This window comes from Octodon degus, unplaced genomic scaffold, assembly GCF_000260255.1.
Source record: "Octodon degus isolate 3935 unplaced genomic scaffold, OctDeg1.0 scaffold00017, whole genome shotgun sequence".
NCBI classification, from domain to species: Eukaryota; Metazoa; Chordata; class Mammalia; order Rodentia; family Octodontidae; genus Octodon; species Octodon degus.
The window spans coordinates 16,377,621-16,395,340 of NW_004524593.1; the positions used below are offsets into that span (position 1 = coordinate 16,377,621).

At 43.9% G+C, this 17,720-nt stretch overlaps 1 protein-coding gene and 1 pseudogene across 1 annotated transcript in view; one reads left to right on the forward strand and one right to left on the reverse strand.

The window, feature by feature from the left end:
* Cenpf (centromere protein F) overlaps positions 1-3,034 on the forward strand; it is a 44,058-nt gene extending 41,024 nt beyond the window's left edge. The window contains exon 16 of the mRNA XM_012513726.2: positions 2,339-3,034. Coding sequence (XP_012369180.1) covers positions 2,339-2,530 — 192 coding nt within the window. The 3' untranslated portion in view covers positions 2,531-3,034. The remainder of the gene's footprint in view (positions 1-2,338) is intronic.
* A 9,008-nt stretch (positions 3,035-12,042) lies between these two features.
* LOC101568101 lies at positions 12,043-12,577 on the reverse strand (annotated as a pseudogene).
* Between the last annotated feature and the right edge of the window lie 5,143 nt (positions 12,578-17,720).

Here is a 17,720-nt window from a genome sequence, read left to right on the forward strand (position 1 = left end):
GGCCCTGACTTTCCCATGACCATAAGGAAAGTCTTCATGAAGCAGCCGGCGCCTTACAGGCGGAAGCTGCAGAACCCGACCGCAGCCCTCACCACAGGACACCGCTGAGGGGCTTTGCACGCGTCAGGCTTGGGCTGCTGGTGTAGACCCAGGGCCACCTCTAGACAGGTGGCCGGGAGCCTGCCTCAGTCCTCTGTAAAACTGGTATCCATTCCTTTTGGCCTGATACTTCTGGAGAGCGAAGGAAGTATCCATAGCTCCCTTAAACCGTGGCACTGAGCCGGTGCGCTCCATGTCCCTTGTGCCCTGCGGCTCCCTTTCCTGTTACCTGCTCAGATACCTGTCTTCTGAGTTGCAGAACATGTAGGTAGTTGATTATGTCTGTGGACCACCTGTGTCCTCGTGTCTGAGGAAAAGGCTGACACATTCCGTAGCTGTGACTGGTGTCTTGAGGTGACCACAGAACATATGTGCTTATACAGGCATCTTAGGGAATCGTTTTATCGTATCACCACGTAGCTCATTTTTTCTTTGTCAGTAGGGATTGCTGGTAGAAGTGGTTTGCATGTGGCGTCCAAATTTGTCATCTGGGAGAAAGCTTTGCACAGCAGGGGCCTGCTCCGTGCGTGGCTGAGCTAGCAGGTGCAGCGTGCTAACCATGGCTGCCTGCAGGTTTGTGGTCGGTGCAGCTGTGTGGTGTTCAGCCAGGAGGCTGTGCAGCTTGGCGCTAGCCGTGAGCGGTGGGGTGCAGCTGCGGGCAGGGATCCCAGCCTACGTGGCTCGTTCGCAGTCTTTAAAACCTGCCCTAGTGATTTGCAGTTTAATTCAGTATTTTCTGAGTTATCCGGCAAAATGCTGGCTTCATCTATTAAGCATATTTCATCATTTAGCTTTACACATTTACAAGGTGTTATTCTTCTAAAGCAAGAGGTTAGATATTCAGCGCTTTTGTGGTTGAGGACAAATTTTATGTTTTTCAGGATTTTTTTTTTTTTTTTTATGTATTTGGTACAGGGTCTCTACGCAGCTTGGACTCGTAGTGACCCTCCAGTTTTCAGCCTCCCCAGCGCTGGGATTGCAGGCCTGCGTCACCATGCCCAGTCTTGGTGGCCGGCTCCGTGCACCCAGGGGGGCGGGGCCAGCGCTGCACACGAAGTAAGTCAGACACAGAAGCTTAAATATCACACAGATTCTCTTATGTCACAAATCCAAAGGTAAGTAAAGAGCCAAATAAGAGAAAAAGTGATAGGAAATAGGAAGATGGATCTTCTGCAAAAGGGAAGAGGACCAAGCAAGAGGGAAATGCGTGAGGGGAAGCAAAAGGAATCGAGGTGTGCTCTGTACACGCGCCACCTCCGCACAGGGAAGGAAAAGCTACTAAAATGATGAGTTTATAGCGTCAGTGCTGCTGTGGTCGTGTCAACCAGGCTGGGGCACGCATCTCCCTATGACATCAAGGGTCTCCTAGCTCCGCGCCTGCACCCAGAGTTGTGATTCCCATTCGACTACTCCTTCACCAGTGCTGTATCCATATACAGTACCATTTTATAAACTTCATCCATACTCCTCTTCCTGTATCATGTATACTTAGTGCATTAGTGCATTGCCCCATTGCCAATGTAACAAATGCCATACATGTATTAAGCTATGTAAAACATAATGTATATATTCAACATTAAAATAATAACCCAATGCTTATATGCAGATACTAGAACTAAGGCAGTACATAACCTGTGAGCTTAGTAAAAAGCTACCTGTTGTATCAATCTCGCTAAGTTACTACGTAGCCCAGACTGGATGGACTCCAACTGGAAACAAACAATGTGAAGAGTACCATTAAGATACTTTTTAGTATGAGGGCCAGGCCCTGAGTCTTTTAAATATTGTAAATGTAGCTTCTGCCTGATTAAGTGTTACTGTTTTCATTTCTACTCAGTTTGCATAAAGCCAGGCTTCAGTTAGAGCACCAAGCAGCTTTTGGTGAGGCATTTTGCGAATATTTCCTGTGTAGTCAAACCGAAGTATTGAAGGCATTAGAGGGAGCGCAGTATACACAACAGGGACTTTGTCCCGAAGAGTTGAACTTCTGGTCTAAAGATGCCTCCCTTGCTTCCAAAGCCAGTCTGGCCATCAGAAGTGACAGAGAAACCTGGTGACATGTTAGAGATTGCGTGCCACGTCCTCAGAAGTCCTCCGTTAGGTTGGGGGCCTGCTCTCGGGAAAGGAAATAATAAACTCGTGTGCAGGTCCTGAACTTGGTGGCCTGCTGCTTGGTCTCCATGTTGTGAGCCGGGCTTTCAGCCTCTGACCGAGGTGTGTGTGTGTGTGTGTGTTGCAGGTCAAGGTCGCTCAACAGAACCCCATGGGGTTTGCAGAGCCCACCACGAAGCCTGCCTCTGTCAGCCACCTTCCTGGGAGGAGCTCCTCCAGCAGCCCGAGGGACAGCCCCAGAACCAGGGCCAGCCAGCTGGCCCCGAGCCCCGATGCCAGGCCTGAGCCTGTGAACAGCGAGAACTGTCGGGTCCAGTGAAGAGACCCCCGCCTCAGCAGGACCCTGGGAGGTGACTGGATGACCTTTCTTTGTCAGGGAGCACTGTTGCATTCAGGAGCAGACGCTCCTATGAGCTCATTAAATTTTCCCATGAGTGTCCCACATGTAGAGGGACAAGTTTGGAAGCACTGATAACCAGTCCCACAGCAGCCACTACTGTGCTGTAAATAGTCCTGTGTAACGTTTTGTGGTTGTGTGTTATGATTAAATGGCGGGCACCACAAGTTCTGTTTGTATGCGGCTTTTGTGCATTTTACTCTTCCACTCGGCAACTTCTGGGCAAGCGGGAGCTTATGCTGTATGATCTTTCCTGTTGCCGTGCTAGGCATGAGAGAATTGTCAATTGAGAATTTATTTGAGCTGAGTGAAATGAAGCAAATCATGTTCTGTGTTTCTAAGCAAGAGCCTGGAGAAAGCTCAGCGGCATGATCGCCTGCCTGGCAAGCACGAGGTCCCGAGTTTGATCCCCAGTACTGCAAAAAACAACAAAAAAGCACTGTATGGAAGCTGGACTTTGCATGTTTGTGTGTTTCTAAGCAAAACATTGTCCTTTTCCAGTGTGTTTCTTGCTTCACTGTTGCTTATGTAACCTGTACATATGTGTACATATATGTATGTGTGGGGTGGGAGGGTGTCCGTGTGTTTTCCAGTTCTTAGAGGAGCAGCACATCATGCTTCCTGTCACTGGGCTGTGTGCTTCTTAAGACTGTTGTATTTGTTTTTTAAAGAATACAAAATGATTAAAAAAAACACACACACACACAAAAAGCAAACATTAGAAATGATACAAAATTTCATTAAATAAAGTAATAGAAATTTGACAGTGGTTGTTGTATTGCATAATGTTATCTTTAAATTAGTTGTTTAGGTTACAAGATAAATAAACTAGCAAAATTGGTCAAAATGTGTGTGTGTGTGTGTGTGTGTGTGTGTGTACACACACACACATATATATGAAATTAAAAAGAAAAATTTAAAAATTTAAGCATTAACTGCTCCTTTCAATAGATAAGCAGAAATCAATAGTACAATTATCCGAAAAGCATATGTACATGATTATATTTTTTTCATTTCTTTCTTTTGTCCTTTTCTTCATCCCAGGTTTTGCTTCCCATTGAGCAGATTCTTCCCCTGTCACACTATTATATGTTCAGATTTGATTTGCTCTTTGAAGCTCTCACACTAGTGAGACAGTACGGTGTTTGCACATGTAGGTCTGATTTATTTCACTTACCAATATAGTCTCTAGTTGCATCCATTTACATATAAAAGCTTCAAGTTTATTTATTTTTTATAGCTGAGTAATACTCCATTGGTTAAAAATACCACATTTTTTTTTTTAATCTATTCCTCAGTTAATGGGCATTTATGTTGTTTCTAAGACTTAGCTATGACAAACTGCTGCTATAAAATACGAATGCACATATATCCCTGTTGTGGGATGGCGTTTTCAGTTCTTTTGGAAAAACACCCAGGAGAGGAATAGCTGGCTTGAAAGGGACCTCCAATCGTAGCTTTTTGAGGAATCTTCGCACTGATTTCCATAGTGGTTGTACCAGTCTCTACTCCCACCAACAGTGGAAAAGGGTTTCTTTATCCCCCACAGCGCCTCCAGCATTTGTTATTGGTTGACTTCTTGATGATAGCCATTCTTTCTGGCATAAGATAGTGTTATGGTTTGTGTATGCTTGTCCCCCCAAAGCCTCATGCAGTCTTGGGGGCTTCTCGAGTTTGTGATTGATTACTGTGGGTGTGGCTGCAGCAACTGCCCTGGGGCAGGTAATTTGCATTTCAGTGTAAGGAGGAAAGAGAAGTTAGCTCTGGAGCTGCTGCTATTCCTTTTGTACTCTTGCTCTTTGCCGCTGCCATGAAGGGTTGCTCTCTGCCATGCTCTGCTCCTCCTTGGATCCAGCTGAATATGGACTGCAACCTCCAGTAACTGTGAGGTAAATAAATCTTTCCTTCCTTCATTGTGAATGTTGAGTATTTGTCTCTTCTTTCAAAAGAAGAGTAACTAAGACAGATGGTATCTCAGTGTTGTTTTAATTTGCATCTCTTGAATGACCAATGATGTTGAACATTTTTTCGTATATTTACTTGCCATCTGTATTCATGTGTGAAGTGTCTATTCATCTCAGATGCCCATTTTTGGATTGAGTTTTTGAATTTTGAAGATGTGACTTTTTTTTCATTTTTTATATGCTGTAGATTAAAGTCCTTTGCCTGAGTCTATAATTTTTTTCCCAGTTCATGGGTTTTCTTTTTACTCTGATGGTGATTTCTTTTGACATGCAGAAACTTAAACAAAAGATGAAATCCCAGTTGTTGATTCTTTGAAGTTTTTTTTGTGTTTGATTTTTGTTGATGAACTCTCTGCCTACCCTATGTCTTTTAAGATTTCTACCTACTTGCTTCTCCAGAAGACTTAGTGTTTTAGTTTTAATACTTAAATCCTTGGTGCATTTTGATTGTAGTTTTGTGCATGGTGATAGTCATGAGTCTATAATTTTAGCTTTTGTCATGTAGAAAGTAGTTTTTTCCACTACTATTTATTAAAGAGTCTCTGACTTTTTTCCAGTGAACATGTTTGGCCCCTTTGTCAAAGATAAGGTGGCTGAGAGTGTTTGCAGTTATATCTACATCTTCTAATCTGCTCCATTGATCCTCTGGTCTGTTTTTTTTGCATGCTGATTTTTATCATAGTGCATCTGTAGTATAATTTCAAATCAGGGATTGTGATGCCTCCTGCCATTCTTTTGTTGCTCAGGATTGCTTTTGCTATTCTAGGTCTCTTCTGGTTCCAGCTTAATTTTAAGAATGTTTTTTCTAGATCTGCAAGGTGTATTAATGGTGTTTTAATTGGGATTGCATTGACTCTGTAATACAGTTTGTGAGTATGGCCATGATCACAGTATTGGTTCTTTCTGTCCATGAGCAAGGGATATATTTCCATTGTCTAATATCCTCTTTGATCTCTCTCTTTTTTTAGAGTACTATAATTTTCACTGTAGAAATCTTTTACTTCCTTTGTGAGATTTGATTCCTAAATATTTTATGTTAGGGGGTGTTATTGTGAAAGTTGTAGTTTCCCTAATTTCTTTCTTGGTGCTTTCATTGTGTATAGAAATGCTATTAACTTTTTGAGTGTTGACTTTATATCCTGCTATGCTACTTTAAAAAAATTTTTTTTTTTAATTTTTATGTTTTTGTCAGAAGTGGGGATTGAACTCAGGCCCTTGCGCTTGCCAGGGAAGCGCTTATTCTACTGAGCCATCTCCCCGTCCCTCTATTATGCTACTGAATTTGATAATTAAGTCTATAGGTCTTTTGGTGGAGATTTTGGGATCTTTTATGTAGAGTATCATTGCCATCTGAAAATAATTTCACCTTCCTTTCCAGTCATTGTTTCTTTTTATTTGTCTCTCTGCTGTCTAATTGCTCTGGCTAATGTCTCCAGAACTATATTGAACAGGAGTGGTGACAGTAGGCATCTTTGTCTTGCTCCTGACATTAGAATGAAGGCTTTCACTTTTTATCCATTTAGTATAATGTTGGCTGTTGGTTTGTCAGAGATAGCTTTTATCAGGTTAAGGTAAAGACCATCTGCTCTGATTTTCTATGGGTTTTTAAATCACAGATGAGTACTGGACTTTTTCAAAAGCTTTTCTGCATCTATTGAGATGGTTATGTGGTTCTTTGGCTCTGTTGACATACTGTGTTACATTTGTTGATTTGCATATATTGAACCATCCCTGCATTCCTGGGATGAATCCTACTTGGTCATAGTGTACAGTCTCCTTGATGATTTGCTGCATTGTGTTTGCTAGTATTTTATTGAGGATTTTTGCATCTGTGTTCATTAGGGAGACTGGCTTATAGTTTTCCTTTTTGGCTGATCTTTCTTTGGTTTTGGTGTCAGAATAATAGTTACTTCTAGGATTGAATTCAGGAGAATTGCTTCTGTTTTATTTTCACTGAAGAATTTGAGAAGAGGTGGCATTAAATCATCCCTAAATTTCTTGCAGAATTCACTGTGAGTCCATCAGGACCTGGGCTTTTCTTTATTGGTAGGTTTTTGATTACATTTTCAATTTCATTCACTAATACTGGGTTATTGAGAATTTTTATATCTTCTTGATTCAGTTTTGGTAGTTTATATACATGTAGGAATCTCTCCATTTCTTCAGTGTTTTCTGTCTTATGAGAGTAAAGATTTTGGAAATAGGTTCCTGAAGTGTTATAGTTCTGTAGTGACCCTTTTCATTCCTAATTCTATGGTCAGTTTTTTTCTTTTTTGATAAGACTGGCTAGGGGTTTGTCAATTTTATTTATTCTTTCAAAGAATTAACTCTTCAATTCATTCTTTGTATTGTTTTCTTTGTTTCCATAGCATTTATTTCTGTAATTTCCTGCCTTCTTAGGGCTTTGGGCTTCACTTGCTCTTTTTGTCTAGGAGCTTGAGGTACAGTATAAGATTGTTTATTTTGGCTCATTCTGTTTTACTTTTTCCTTTTTTTTTTTTGCGGTACCAGGGATTGGACCCTGCACTTGCCAGGCAAGCACTTATTCTACTGAGCTATCTCCCTGGGCCCTCTGTTTTTCTAATGTGAGTATTTACCACTATAAATTTCCCTCTTACGGCAGCTTTTATTGTATCCCACAATATCCAGGAAGTTTTGTCTGTATTTTTGTTTGATTGAGAATATTGTTTAATTTCTTCTTTAATTTCGTCTGTGACCCATTGATTGTTCAGAGGGTGTTATTTAATTTCCATATGTTTATGGATTTTTTTGCTGTTTCTTTTGTCAATAATTTCCAGTTTCATTGTACTATGATCAGATAAATATACGTGGAATAATTTCAGTTCTTTTGCATTTTACTTAAGCATACTCTGTGTGCTAGTACGTGGTCTGTTTTGGGGAACATCCCATGTATAGCTAAGACTCTTATAATTCTTGGACTGCATGCTCATATCTGATGATGTAGCATTAGAATACGGTGCTTTTATTTTTTTTAATAGAAACAATTACTTATTTCTTTGTAAAAATGATTCCTAAAGACAAAAGGCATTATAAATGTTGGCACTGTTTTTTGCTAATGACAACAGCCTCCTACAGAAGTAGCAGATAACAGAGATATTTGAATACACAATATTAATATATTTAGTAAATAGATTTAGTTACATTAAAAGACAATTTAGAATGTTGATCATAGTGAGTATGTGGGAGCGAGGCATGTCCAACCCGTGCCTAGGACTGTATTTTGTTTAATCACATCAGCCAGCATACAAGTGTGTGGTACTTCCCAGCTCTGTTTATTGATGGCGTTTTCAAGGTATGCAGGCATTGTGCACCACAGCACATTCAAAGACACTTGAGCAAGCCTTTGCATCCTTGAAGCAGAGTAAAAGAAATTTCCAGGGCATGAGTTACTAAAACATAATTTGTTTCTGGCTTTCAGTTAAGATTGATGCTCAAAGCATGATAAACATTGTTTTGTAATTTAAAATCATGCTTTGCAGAGAGACCTCTATCACTGGATGACATTCGAGCACAGTAGGCTACTTAATATTCTGCTCTTGAAAGCGATACCCTGCTTTCCTCTTGTTTCTTCAGTTGTGCCAGGTTGAGGTTGAGTACAAACACTCATCAAAAATCATTAAAGATTGTCATGTGCCCAAGGAGCTGGCCCAGAAAGGACATTACCAGGGACAGGTCAGCAGCTGGGAGGGTCTACTCTCTGACTGGCTGGGCAGTTCCTTGGGTACTTGGAGGGATCTTCATGTTTTCCTCGGTGTGACATAACTCACTTTTGTGTTTTCTGTCCCTGGACGCAATGGATTGACCTTGGCGTGTAACAACTCTAGAACCCAGCCAGGAGATAAGAGAGGTATCTGGTGGGAATACCCTAGGGAGAGTAGCGGGGCTCATCCTCAAGGCAGTGCCTCTGCCTGAACAAAGCAAGGAAGGATCTGCAACTGGGGAAGCTCCTGCATGTGCCTCTAGGAGATGCTGTCGCAGCCACACGTGGGCACATTCCTGAGCATGCTCAGGGTCAGCGCATGCTGCTTGATAGCTTGGTCAAAAATGGCAGACCGGAAGTCTGGGGTGGGGAAGTTAGCATTGTACTACAGTATGTGCAACTGCCCTAGGAGAGGGGCTGGGTGGCTTTGGCTGGTTTAAATGTGAGCCTGGAAGTCTTCTCTGGAGGACCTCACCTGAAATCAACAACTAGATAGAACCACCATTTCAAGGGTTATCATTAGCCCTTTCCCTGAAACTCTTAGATGCCTGTAAAAGCACCTACCTAGTGGCCAAGACTTCATTTTTATAATTGCAGGATATTGTCCAAAATCTTATTTTCAAAATAAGTGGGCCATTAATTATTGTCTTTCTCCAGCATGCAGTACTTGGGATACCATGAGCTGAGCCCAGGAGGAGATGAGAAATAAAAATGCTGCACCCACTGCTCTTGGCTACCTCCTACAGTGATTGTGTCACAGGATCCCAGCTGACAAATCATATGGTGAAATAGACCAAGTCCGGGGGTCAGGGAGTCCAGCTCCCATCTGTGTATCAAGGGCTTGGTCAACATGGTACTTCGACGTTGGATAGTCTGTAGAGCAGCCGCTTTGTGTTACTGCTAGTTGTCAGAGCTGACTGCATCTTCACTGAGAAGGCAATAAAGACATTTAAATCCATCTTGGTTTGTTAAGAGTTAAATTTTCACTTTTTCCTACCTCCCTGCACATCGTTGAGATATGACTTATCTCACTTGACCTCAATTTATTTGTTTTACTGGAACTTTCAAATTGTCAGATATGTTTAAATCTGGAAAGACGTCGGAGTCCTTTCCATAACTCTAGGAGGGGACACCTTCTCCATCTCCTTAATGGTTTGATTCTGTGAAGGGCTCCTAACCAGCCTCAGGTCCCTCAGAACATTGATAGTTATTTTAGAATTTCTGAGTTCTCCCAAAATCCTCTGGGTTATGGCAGTGCATCATGGGAGAGATTTAAATGGGAGCCAAGGCACGATCAGTTTTTTCAAGTCATAAGTTTGTTGCACCAGTTGAAAATTGGGTTGATCGATAGTGTGGTTTTCACTCCTTTGTGTGTAAAGAGGATGATGCAGTGGTTTCTCCCAAGTGCCTGGAATTTGTAACTGTCACAGTAGCTGACCTGTGCTCTCCTCAGCTTCTGTTCACATAGGCTGCCTTCCCTTTGCATGAAGGGATTGCAGAAGAACTTAGCCATTCCCATCAGAAAAGCTTGAGGGGCTGGAGATATAGCTCAGTGGTTAAGCACCTGCCTGTCAAGCATAAGGACCTGGGTTCAGTTCCGGGCACTGCATCCCGTGCTGGCCCTGGAACTCTGGGTGTACCATGCTGGCCACTGAAACTGGGTGTGGTGGTGCATGCCTGTAATCCCAGCGCTGGGGAGGCTGAACAGGAGGATCACTATGAGTCTGAGTGGCGTAGCGAGACCCTATACCAAATAAAGATCTTTTAAAAAAGCCTGAGGATCTAAGGCTTGTGTCTTCCCCCTGCACCAGTGTCACTGGTGCCTCTGTTCATTAGAGCTGTAGTGGAACCACTGAGCCCTGGGTAGGAAGTCACACCCACTTCATAAGGTGCTTTCATACCTTTGCAAGATGCACATCAGAATCTCCATTTTATACATACGTGGTAGAACTTCTGACTCCTAGGTCTGGGGAGATCTGGCTCAGTAATTATAAAGTGCAAAGTGAGGATTCTCTTCGTTGTCTACTGAGATGTCTGCTGAGATTGTCTACTGAGATGGATTCTCTTCATTGTTATTTACATCAAGATTCCTAAAGTTCACCTTCAGATTTTGTTTCAGCTCAGAGGTTGAAGTGTTTGTCCGGGAAGTGGCAGAAGTGACGTTTGACCTCAACTTCATAAATGTGGAGTCTGCTCCTGCCTGCCCTTTGTCCCTCTGGAAGCGGGTTGTCCTAAGATAATTCTGGTCCTGTCCATACTGCAGTTGATGGAAGCAGCCATCGCACTTTCTATGCGCAACAGAGACATGCTTGTGTCTGGGATAATCCTCCCTAAGTTGTGTTACTTGTATATTTCAAAACATAAAAAGGGACCACCTATACATTTCAACCTAAAGAAAGTGTGACTACTAAAAATGCCTAAGCATCATTAAATAGTCTTTTATTTTATTTTATTTTTTAAAAATTTTATTTGTGTGTGTGTGTGTGTGTGTGTGTGTGTGTGGCCAGCTCAGCCCACCAGGGGGCGGGGTTGGCTGGCATGTGGTGCTGGGGGATTGAACCATGGTCCCTGTGCTTTGCTAAGCCTGTTCTAAGTAGGTGCTTTAGACCACTGAGCCATCTCACCAGCGCCATTAGATAGTCTTTTAAAGAGTCTTTTGGAAAATGAGCAAGTGTGAAGATTTGTAAGGCTTCGACTGTAAAAGTTTGTAATATGACATTACAAGCGAAAGTTGGTTATTGGAATGCCCAAGTTTCCTTTTGACCTTGAGCAGATTGCTTCTTCTTTGTGCTCAGGTTAGCTGATTGGGAAAAGTGGGTGTGCTAATACCTGTCAGAGTTCTCATAGTGATGAAATTGGCCAGTTAGTTAATACCTGAGTGTCCTTATGATTTTGCATTTAGTAGAATGTTGCTCAGTATACCTTTATGGCTCTGTGCTGCAGGAGAGGACAGCTCTGGGCAACACTGGTGTATTTACATCAAGATTCCTTAAGTTCACCTTCAGATTTTGTTTCAGCCCACAAATTTCCCACCAGCCTCCATTGCCAGAATCCAGATTGGCAGGTGAGTAACATGACTGTGGACATTCCCTTCTCTAGGATATCTCAATGATAGGAGGGTAGTGTGGAAAAATGCCACTTTTGCCAAACCAAATACCTGCAGCTTCAAATGCCTTATCTCATTTGATATTAAGTAATCCTGGGAAGTCTCAAGAAGAGACATAAACAGGTTAAGCTTCTGTCTTGAGGTCCCCACCCAAACCTGGTTGCATTTTACCTGTCAAAAGGAAGAGGATTCAGTCTGCTAAAAATTATAAGCCCTTCAGGTTCCTTTCAAAATTCCACTTTGAACATGATGGGGGACATTTTCTTCTCTTAGGGATTAAGGCAGTTTTTCATTGCTAAGGAAAATGTGCTATGAGCTGTATTGTTTTGTAATCCCAGGGAGCAAACTCAGCAGTGCTGTAGCACTGAGCACACCCCTACACCCCCTTTTTTGGAGATGACGTCTCACTAGGTTGCCCAGATAATCTTGAACTCCTGCTTCAGCCTTCCAACAGCTGGGATTATAAGTGTGGGCCACTATTCCTGTTTTAAAATTGTAATTGTATTCAGGAGGTTGGGGCAGGAGCATTATGAAGTCAAGGCCAGCCTGGACAACGCAGCAGGTTCAAGCCCAGCGTGGCCTACAGAGTGAGACCTTCCATCTCAGAAGAAGGGATGCTAAGTGGAGGATCAGAAGCCGCCGCTCACAGAGCTTTCTCCTGTTCGCAGATGAGGTTGGAACTGTCTCGCATGTTAGTCTCTTGCTCTTCCACCTTCAGACCTTTTTTCTGAGGCTGGAGCTACAACTTCATCTTCATGTAGACAGCTACAAATCATGTTGGTTCTGCAGGAGAAATCATTCTTTCCTTTGCCGCCTTTCTACTCCTGTGCTTTCTCCTTCCTTCTCTGTCAGGCGAGTTCTGGTCGTGCTGAGTTTCTTCACAGTGTGGCATTTATATTTCAGCATTGTTTTACTGTTGCCTTCTGTATCCACATGTTCAACATAGTCTTCAAATGTAACGCAGGCTCCAAGAGGATCTGCAGCACAGAGGTAGCTGCCCAACTGCGTAATGGGCCTGTCGGTGTCGATCCCCAAAATCTTGCCTTTATTTTCACATTTTGAGAGAAAGTTGCATCATTAATTCCTGACAACTCCCCCAGGACAAACTGCTCTGCCTCTTCCTCATCCTCCTCCCTCTTTACTGGGTCCTCCCACCAGGATTCCTTGGTAGCCAACATGGGCCCATGGGGCCTAGGTCACTAGGCAAGGCCACCCGGGACCACCCTCTTCAGTCCAGGCAGCAGCTCCTTCTGGGCAGCTGTTTTCTTCAGGGAATGTGGAGCCATGACCAGGCAGGGAGGGAGGACGGGAAAGGCGCATAAGCCAGTGGTGGCCATGCGTTAGGTCCTTTGTCAGAGAGTGGTCATAATGGTTATCCTGCACCAAACCAACCAGCTTTGAGAACAGAAGGGAAGCATTTCCAAAACTGAGGAGGGAAGGTAGGAAGAAACTGGATCCATAATAATTTTATTAAACTTCTGAACTGACCTTGGATGTCTTGTCACTTTAGAACATTTACTATTATATTCCTTTTCTATATTCTTTTTTTGGAACCAGCAATCAAACTCAGGATCTTGAGCTGTGCCACGGAGCTAAATCCTGGCACTATTATATTTTTGAAAAACAACTTCAGGAGGACTTGTTGTGACTTCACCTATAAGCTTCATGGTACAACTGCAAAGGCTCTTCAGAGTTCTTGTTGGCCATCACCTACTCTCTGTACATTTCCTGTGCGCTTGGCCTTGCATTTAGCAAGCAAAAAAAGCACTTGGAAATGCCCTTGCTTAGCCATCTTCTCTCAGATCTATCATGAAAAACATTTCTGCCTACATTGGTATAGGGAATCTAATTTGTACTGCAAAATGGGCTGACTTTGATTCAAATCTCCAAAGTGATTTTTTTTTTTTTCATTTGTGTATTTGGTGCAGGGTCTCACTATGCAGCTTGAATTCATAGTGATCCTCCTATTTTCAGCCTCTCAGCGCTGGGATTACTGGTGTGCACCACCGTACCTGGACTCTGTCACCGGTTCAGCGCACCCTAGGGGTGGGGCTGGTGTGGCATGCGGGACCAGGGAGTGAACCCTGGTCTCTGCGCTTGCCAAAGCAGGTGCTTTGTCCGCTGAGCTATCTCACTGGCCCTCTAAAGTGGTTTGTTATTTTGCTTGTTGTGGTGTCCCTTAACATGACATAACCTGAAGATCCAAAATCAAGTGAATTTTGGAGTTTCCATGGGGTTTCCTTCTGTAATAACAAGATAGTTTAAATACCTGTTTTCTTTATTATTTTGAAGATGAAATTCAGATCATGAATGGAAATGTTCCTTTTCTCTCTCCCATTATATAGTACTAAAGCTAAGGTTTTGGGTACCTAGAATGGTGCTTAAAAAAACAAAGTAAGAGGCTGGTCAATGTGGATAATTATTTGCACATTTGTCCCCCCTCCCCCCCAAGAAGTGATCCTTTAGGGCATTAAAGGAGTGACAGGTTTGGATCCCACTGGAAGACCTGGATCAGAAGTTCCATCCTGATGGGACAGTCCCTCTCTGCCTGCCCTTCACTACTAGGGACTGCACCAGAGAAGCCAGCAGGGAAACCAGGGTGAGGTCGGTGGCTACAGACACGTGTGTGCACAGGTGAAGCGGCCTGTGGCTCTGGTGCCAGGGGCTCGCAGAGCCCCTCTGCTCTGTCCCAGGTTTCCTCCGCCCAGGCCTCCCGTGTCCTCGGACACCAATACACTTGTAGCTCTCAAGCGGGACAGCTCTCCAACACACAGTTGGGGCCATAACATTGAAAAAGTATCTTTGGGGGCCGGGGAGATGGCTCAGTGGAATAACCGCTTCCCTGGCAAGCGCAAGGGCCTGAGTTCAATCCCCGGTTCTGCCAAAAAAAGTGTCCTCACTTTTCTGATATAACCAATCAGAATGTGGAGACGTCCTTCCTCAGCTCCTTTCCTCTACACGGATAAGCCATGTGAATTATCATCAATTTATTAAAACGAGGCCAAACCAGAGGCCAGAGGCTGGCGCATCCGAAGGACTCAGTGCTGTCTTCAAGCACGTGTGAATGGGGACCCATATTATTTTGGAAATGACTGACCACTTGCCAGAAAAGCTAGGTTTTGGAGAGAAATTTTACAGTAAAAGGGGACTCTTCGGAAGATGCCCACTGATGGTCAAGTAGAAGGACAGATTAAGAATCTCTGCAGTGGTCACTGGGAGTTAATTTATTCAATTCAGTATAATAAAGAATTTAGAAAATAGAATATACTGTTTATAAACCCAACTTAACTCTGAACATTCTTTTTATCTGTAATAGAGCTTTCCACACCCAACAGAAAATATGTTAACCATGTGGGGAGCTTTGTGGGCAGCTGTTCACCAGGACCCTGCTGGCTTCCTTATTTGAGTATTGCTACCTTGAAGTTCGAAAAAGACAAACATTAAAAAAATATTTTGTTTTCTGGTTTTGTATATTAAATCTCCACTTTGGCTGGTTTCTAGTCTTCATACATAACATAAATAACACAAATGCTTGCGGTAGATAAACCAGCGGGGTGCTTTGTGAGATTGGTTGGCTTGGATACCATATACATTTCACCAGTAATGGGTAATGGACCTATGATGGATGAGAATGCATCAGGAAGAGCCAAGAGGGGTGCAGTGAGGAAAGAAAACCAGAACCCCAAAGCCCCAATTGTCCCCACAGTTTACCATTCCCTACTTGCTGTTGGGAACTGAAGTCTTCCCGTCCCAGCAGCAGTCACCTATGAGATGCCCTGCAGGGTGTCAGACATTCATCTGAGAGCCAGCCAGCATGGCAAGGCAGATTCCGTGGGAAAGCTAAACCGTGGGCATGAGAAAAGTGTACCCCACACACTGAACCCCGAATGGTGGAACTGGGAGGGAGAGGAAGGCACACAGGATGCTGGGGGGTAAAATGATCGGTGTGTTATGTGGGTGTAGGAATTCACCGAAATAAAACCCGTTTCTCGTTATTCTGTATATCCGGGTTAAAGGGGTAAAAAATAAATAAGAATTAAAATTAAGACAAAGTAAGACTCTGGAACTTGGTAATTGCTGGTTCCTCTTCTCAGGGACTCTCTTTCAGTTCAGCCCCACAGCCAGAGCACTGGAGTCCTTCTGGAGAGGGCCGAGGGTCAATGGGAGGAGGGGACAGCAGCCAATGGAGGCAGCCTGGTGGTGACACTTGCTCTCCCTCTGTTCCTTGTATTTTCCTTCCCTTTGCCCTGGACCCGTGACTCATCTGCTCCTGCCCAGGCTGACTTACTTGTTGTTGATACCGAACATAGCTCTGCCTCTCTGCCAAGAAAAGCAAGCTAGCACAACAGGAAGCTTTCCCCCTGCTCCTGGAATCTACCCAGACACACCTCGACCGGAGGCAAGTCAGGGGGCACTCTGTAAGATGCACAAGGAACAAATGTTGTATTCCTGGTTCCAACACTTGGTCTTGAGCGTGTTTACCACCTTTCTTCGTTCTACACATTGGTATTTCAAATATCATGACTTGTCCTTGGGCTTCTTCATTGTCCAAGTTTGGGTGGACGCCAGGGAGAATTGGGGAAATAGAGAAAAACAAACAGAAGAGCAACTTCACCATCTCTCAGTAGGACACGGCATCGTTGCCACCCGCCCCCACGCCTTCTCCTCAGCTAAATGGCACTTCCAGCCACTGGGGGACCTGAGCCTGGAACCTGGGAGGCAGCCCCAGCTTCTCTGTCTGCCTCATACCTAGCACATAACCAGTCACCAAGGACTGTTCTGCCCTCTGTCCGTCCATCCCTCTGCATGCCCATGGGTACTACCCTGTTCCAAGCCTCCTGGACTGCTGGCAGCCACCACTTGCGGCCGGCTTGGCTCGCTGCTGCCTCGCCTGCCCCTTCTGATCGCTGTTCCTCTACCCCCTTTCTCCTTTTCCTTTCTGGCACATACTGGCTTATCCTTAGTCCAAGACCAAAGCACACACACCTAGTGACTGCTGTTACAGGGCAGACATATTCCCTGCCTTCGAGCCCACGAAGCAGCCAGCGTCATGGCGCACGCTACTTACTTCCCACTCACCATGTGTTGTTTTACCTTGATAGCACTTGTCATGTCTGTCTGTCTGTCTATTGTCCTCAAATAGAACAAGCTCTAAAATTCCTTGTAGACTTGGTAATCTCCACCATAGTGCTCTGCGTGGCGAGAACTTCAATGAAGTAGTCATTGCTCAACTATTGCTGAGTAAAAAAACCACAGAATTATGATTGCTCAAAATCTGCATATAGTTTTTTTTTTTTTTCAGAGTGGAAAAATACCAAAGTACTGGTGGCCTTTTAGATTTTTCTGAGAGGAAAACACTAGTGTTAACTAAATTTCACTTTTAAAGCTGCAGTAGCTAGGATCACTTTTCAAAACCTATTTCAGTGATGTTTTGAATAAGTATTCAGTCCAACCAGACTATGTGGTTTATGGTTTACCAAGCCCCTGATTCTCCTTCTTGCTTCCACACGGTTTCCACCATCCTGGGGGCCCCTTTCTGATGCTGTCTTTCCTAGGTCTCCACCACACAGCGCAATCGCACTCCTCCCTAGGGTCGTCTCCAGCCGCTCCCCTGGCTATTATCTCCTCTTGGGATGGCTTGGTGACTTTTCATTGGTTAATCACTTCAATTGCCCTTGAAGTGGGAAAAAGAAGGCCACCGATGCCATGTAGTACTCAGGCAGCATCTTGAGGCTGGAGTTTCTGTTTCTTTAAGTTTATTTCTTGCAAACGTTACAGTTACCTAAAGCAATACCAACCCATGCTTGGTCATAAGACCACTTGGTCCCTTCATAAAATGTCAAGCATCTGGATTCCTTTCTCACAAGCTAATCCCATCTGGGGAGGTAGCCCGGCGGCCTGAGTTCCTGTCTGGCAAGCGCAAGGACTCGGGTTCGATCACTGGGAGTACTGCAACTGTGTGGTGATCCTGTGCCAAATAAATGAATAAAAGATTATTTTTACACAAGCTAATTCCATGCTTTATAGGAGTATTTCTGCAGCTGCACTAAATCACCCTCCACCCCAGACCCAGAATTAGAACTGTGCAACTGTTCTCCCTCCTGCTCTCTGGGGTGAGTGCTCAGTCCTGTCCTGGGTGCCCGCTGCTGCGGGCTGATAAACTAGTCTCTGTGTCTGGCCCCTGCGGGTGACTTAAATAAATGTGTTTGCCGTGACACCACAGTGCAGCCAGTGCCATATGCCTGTGTACATGCCTACCCCTCATCTGGATTTGAAAGCTCGTTGGAGATGACACAGTGTCCCTCCCACTTCACCCTCTGC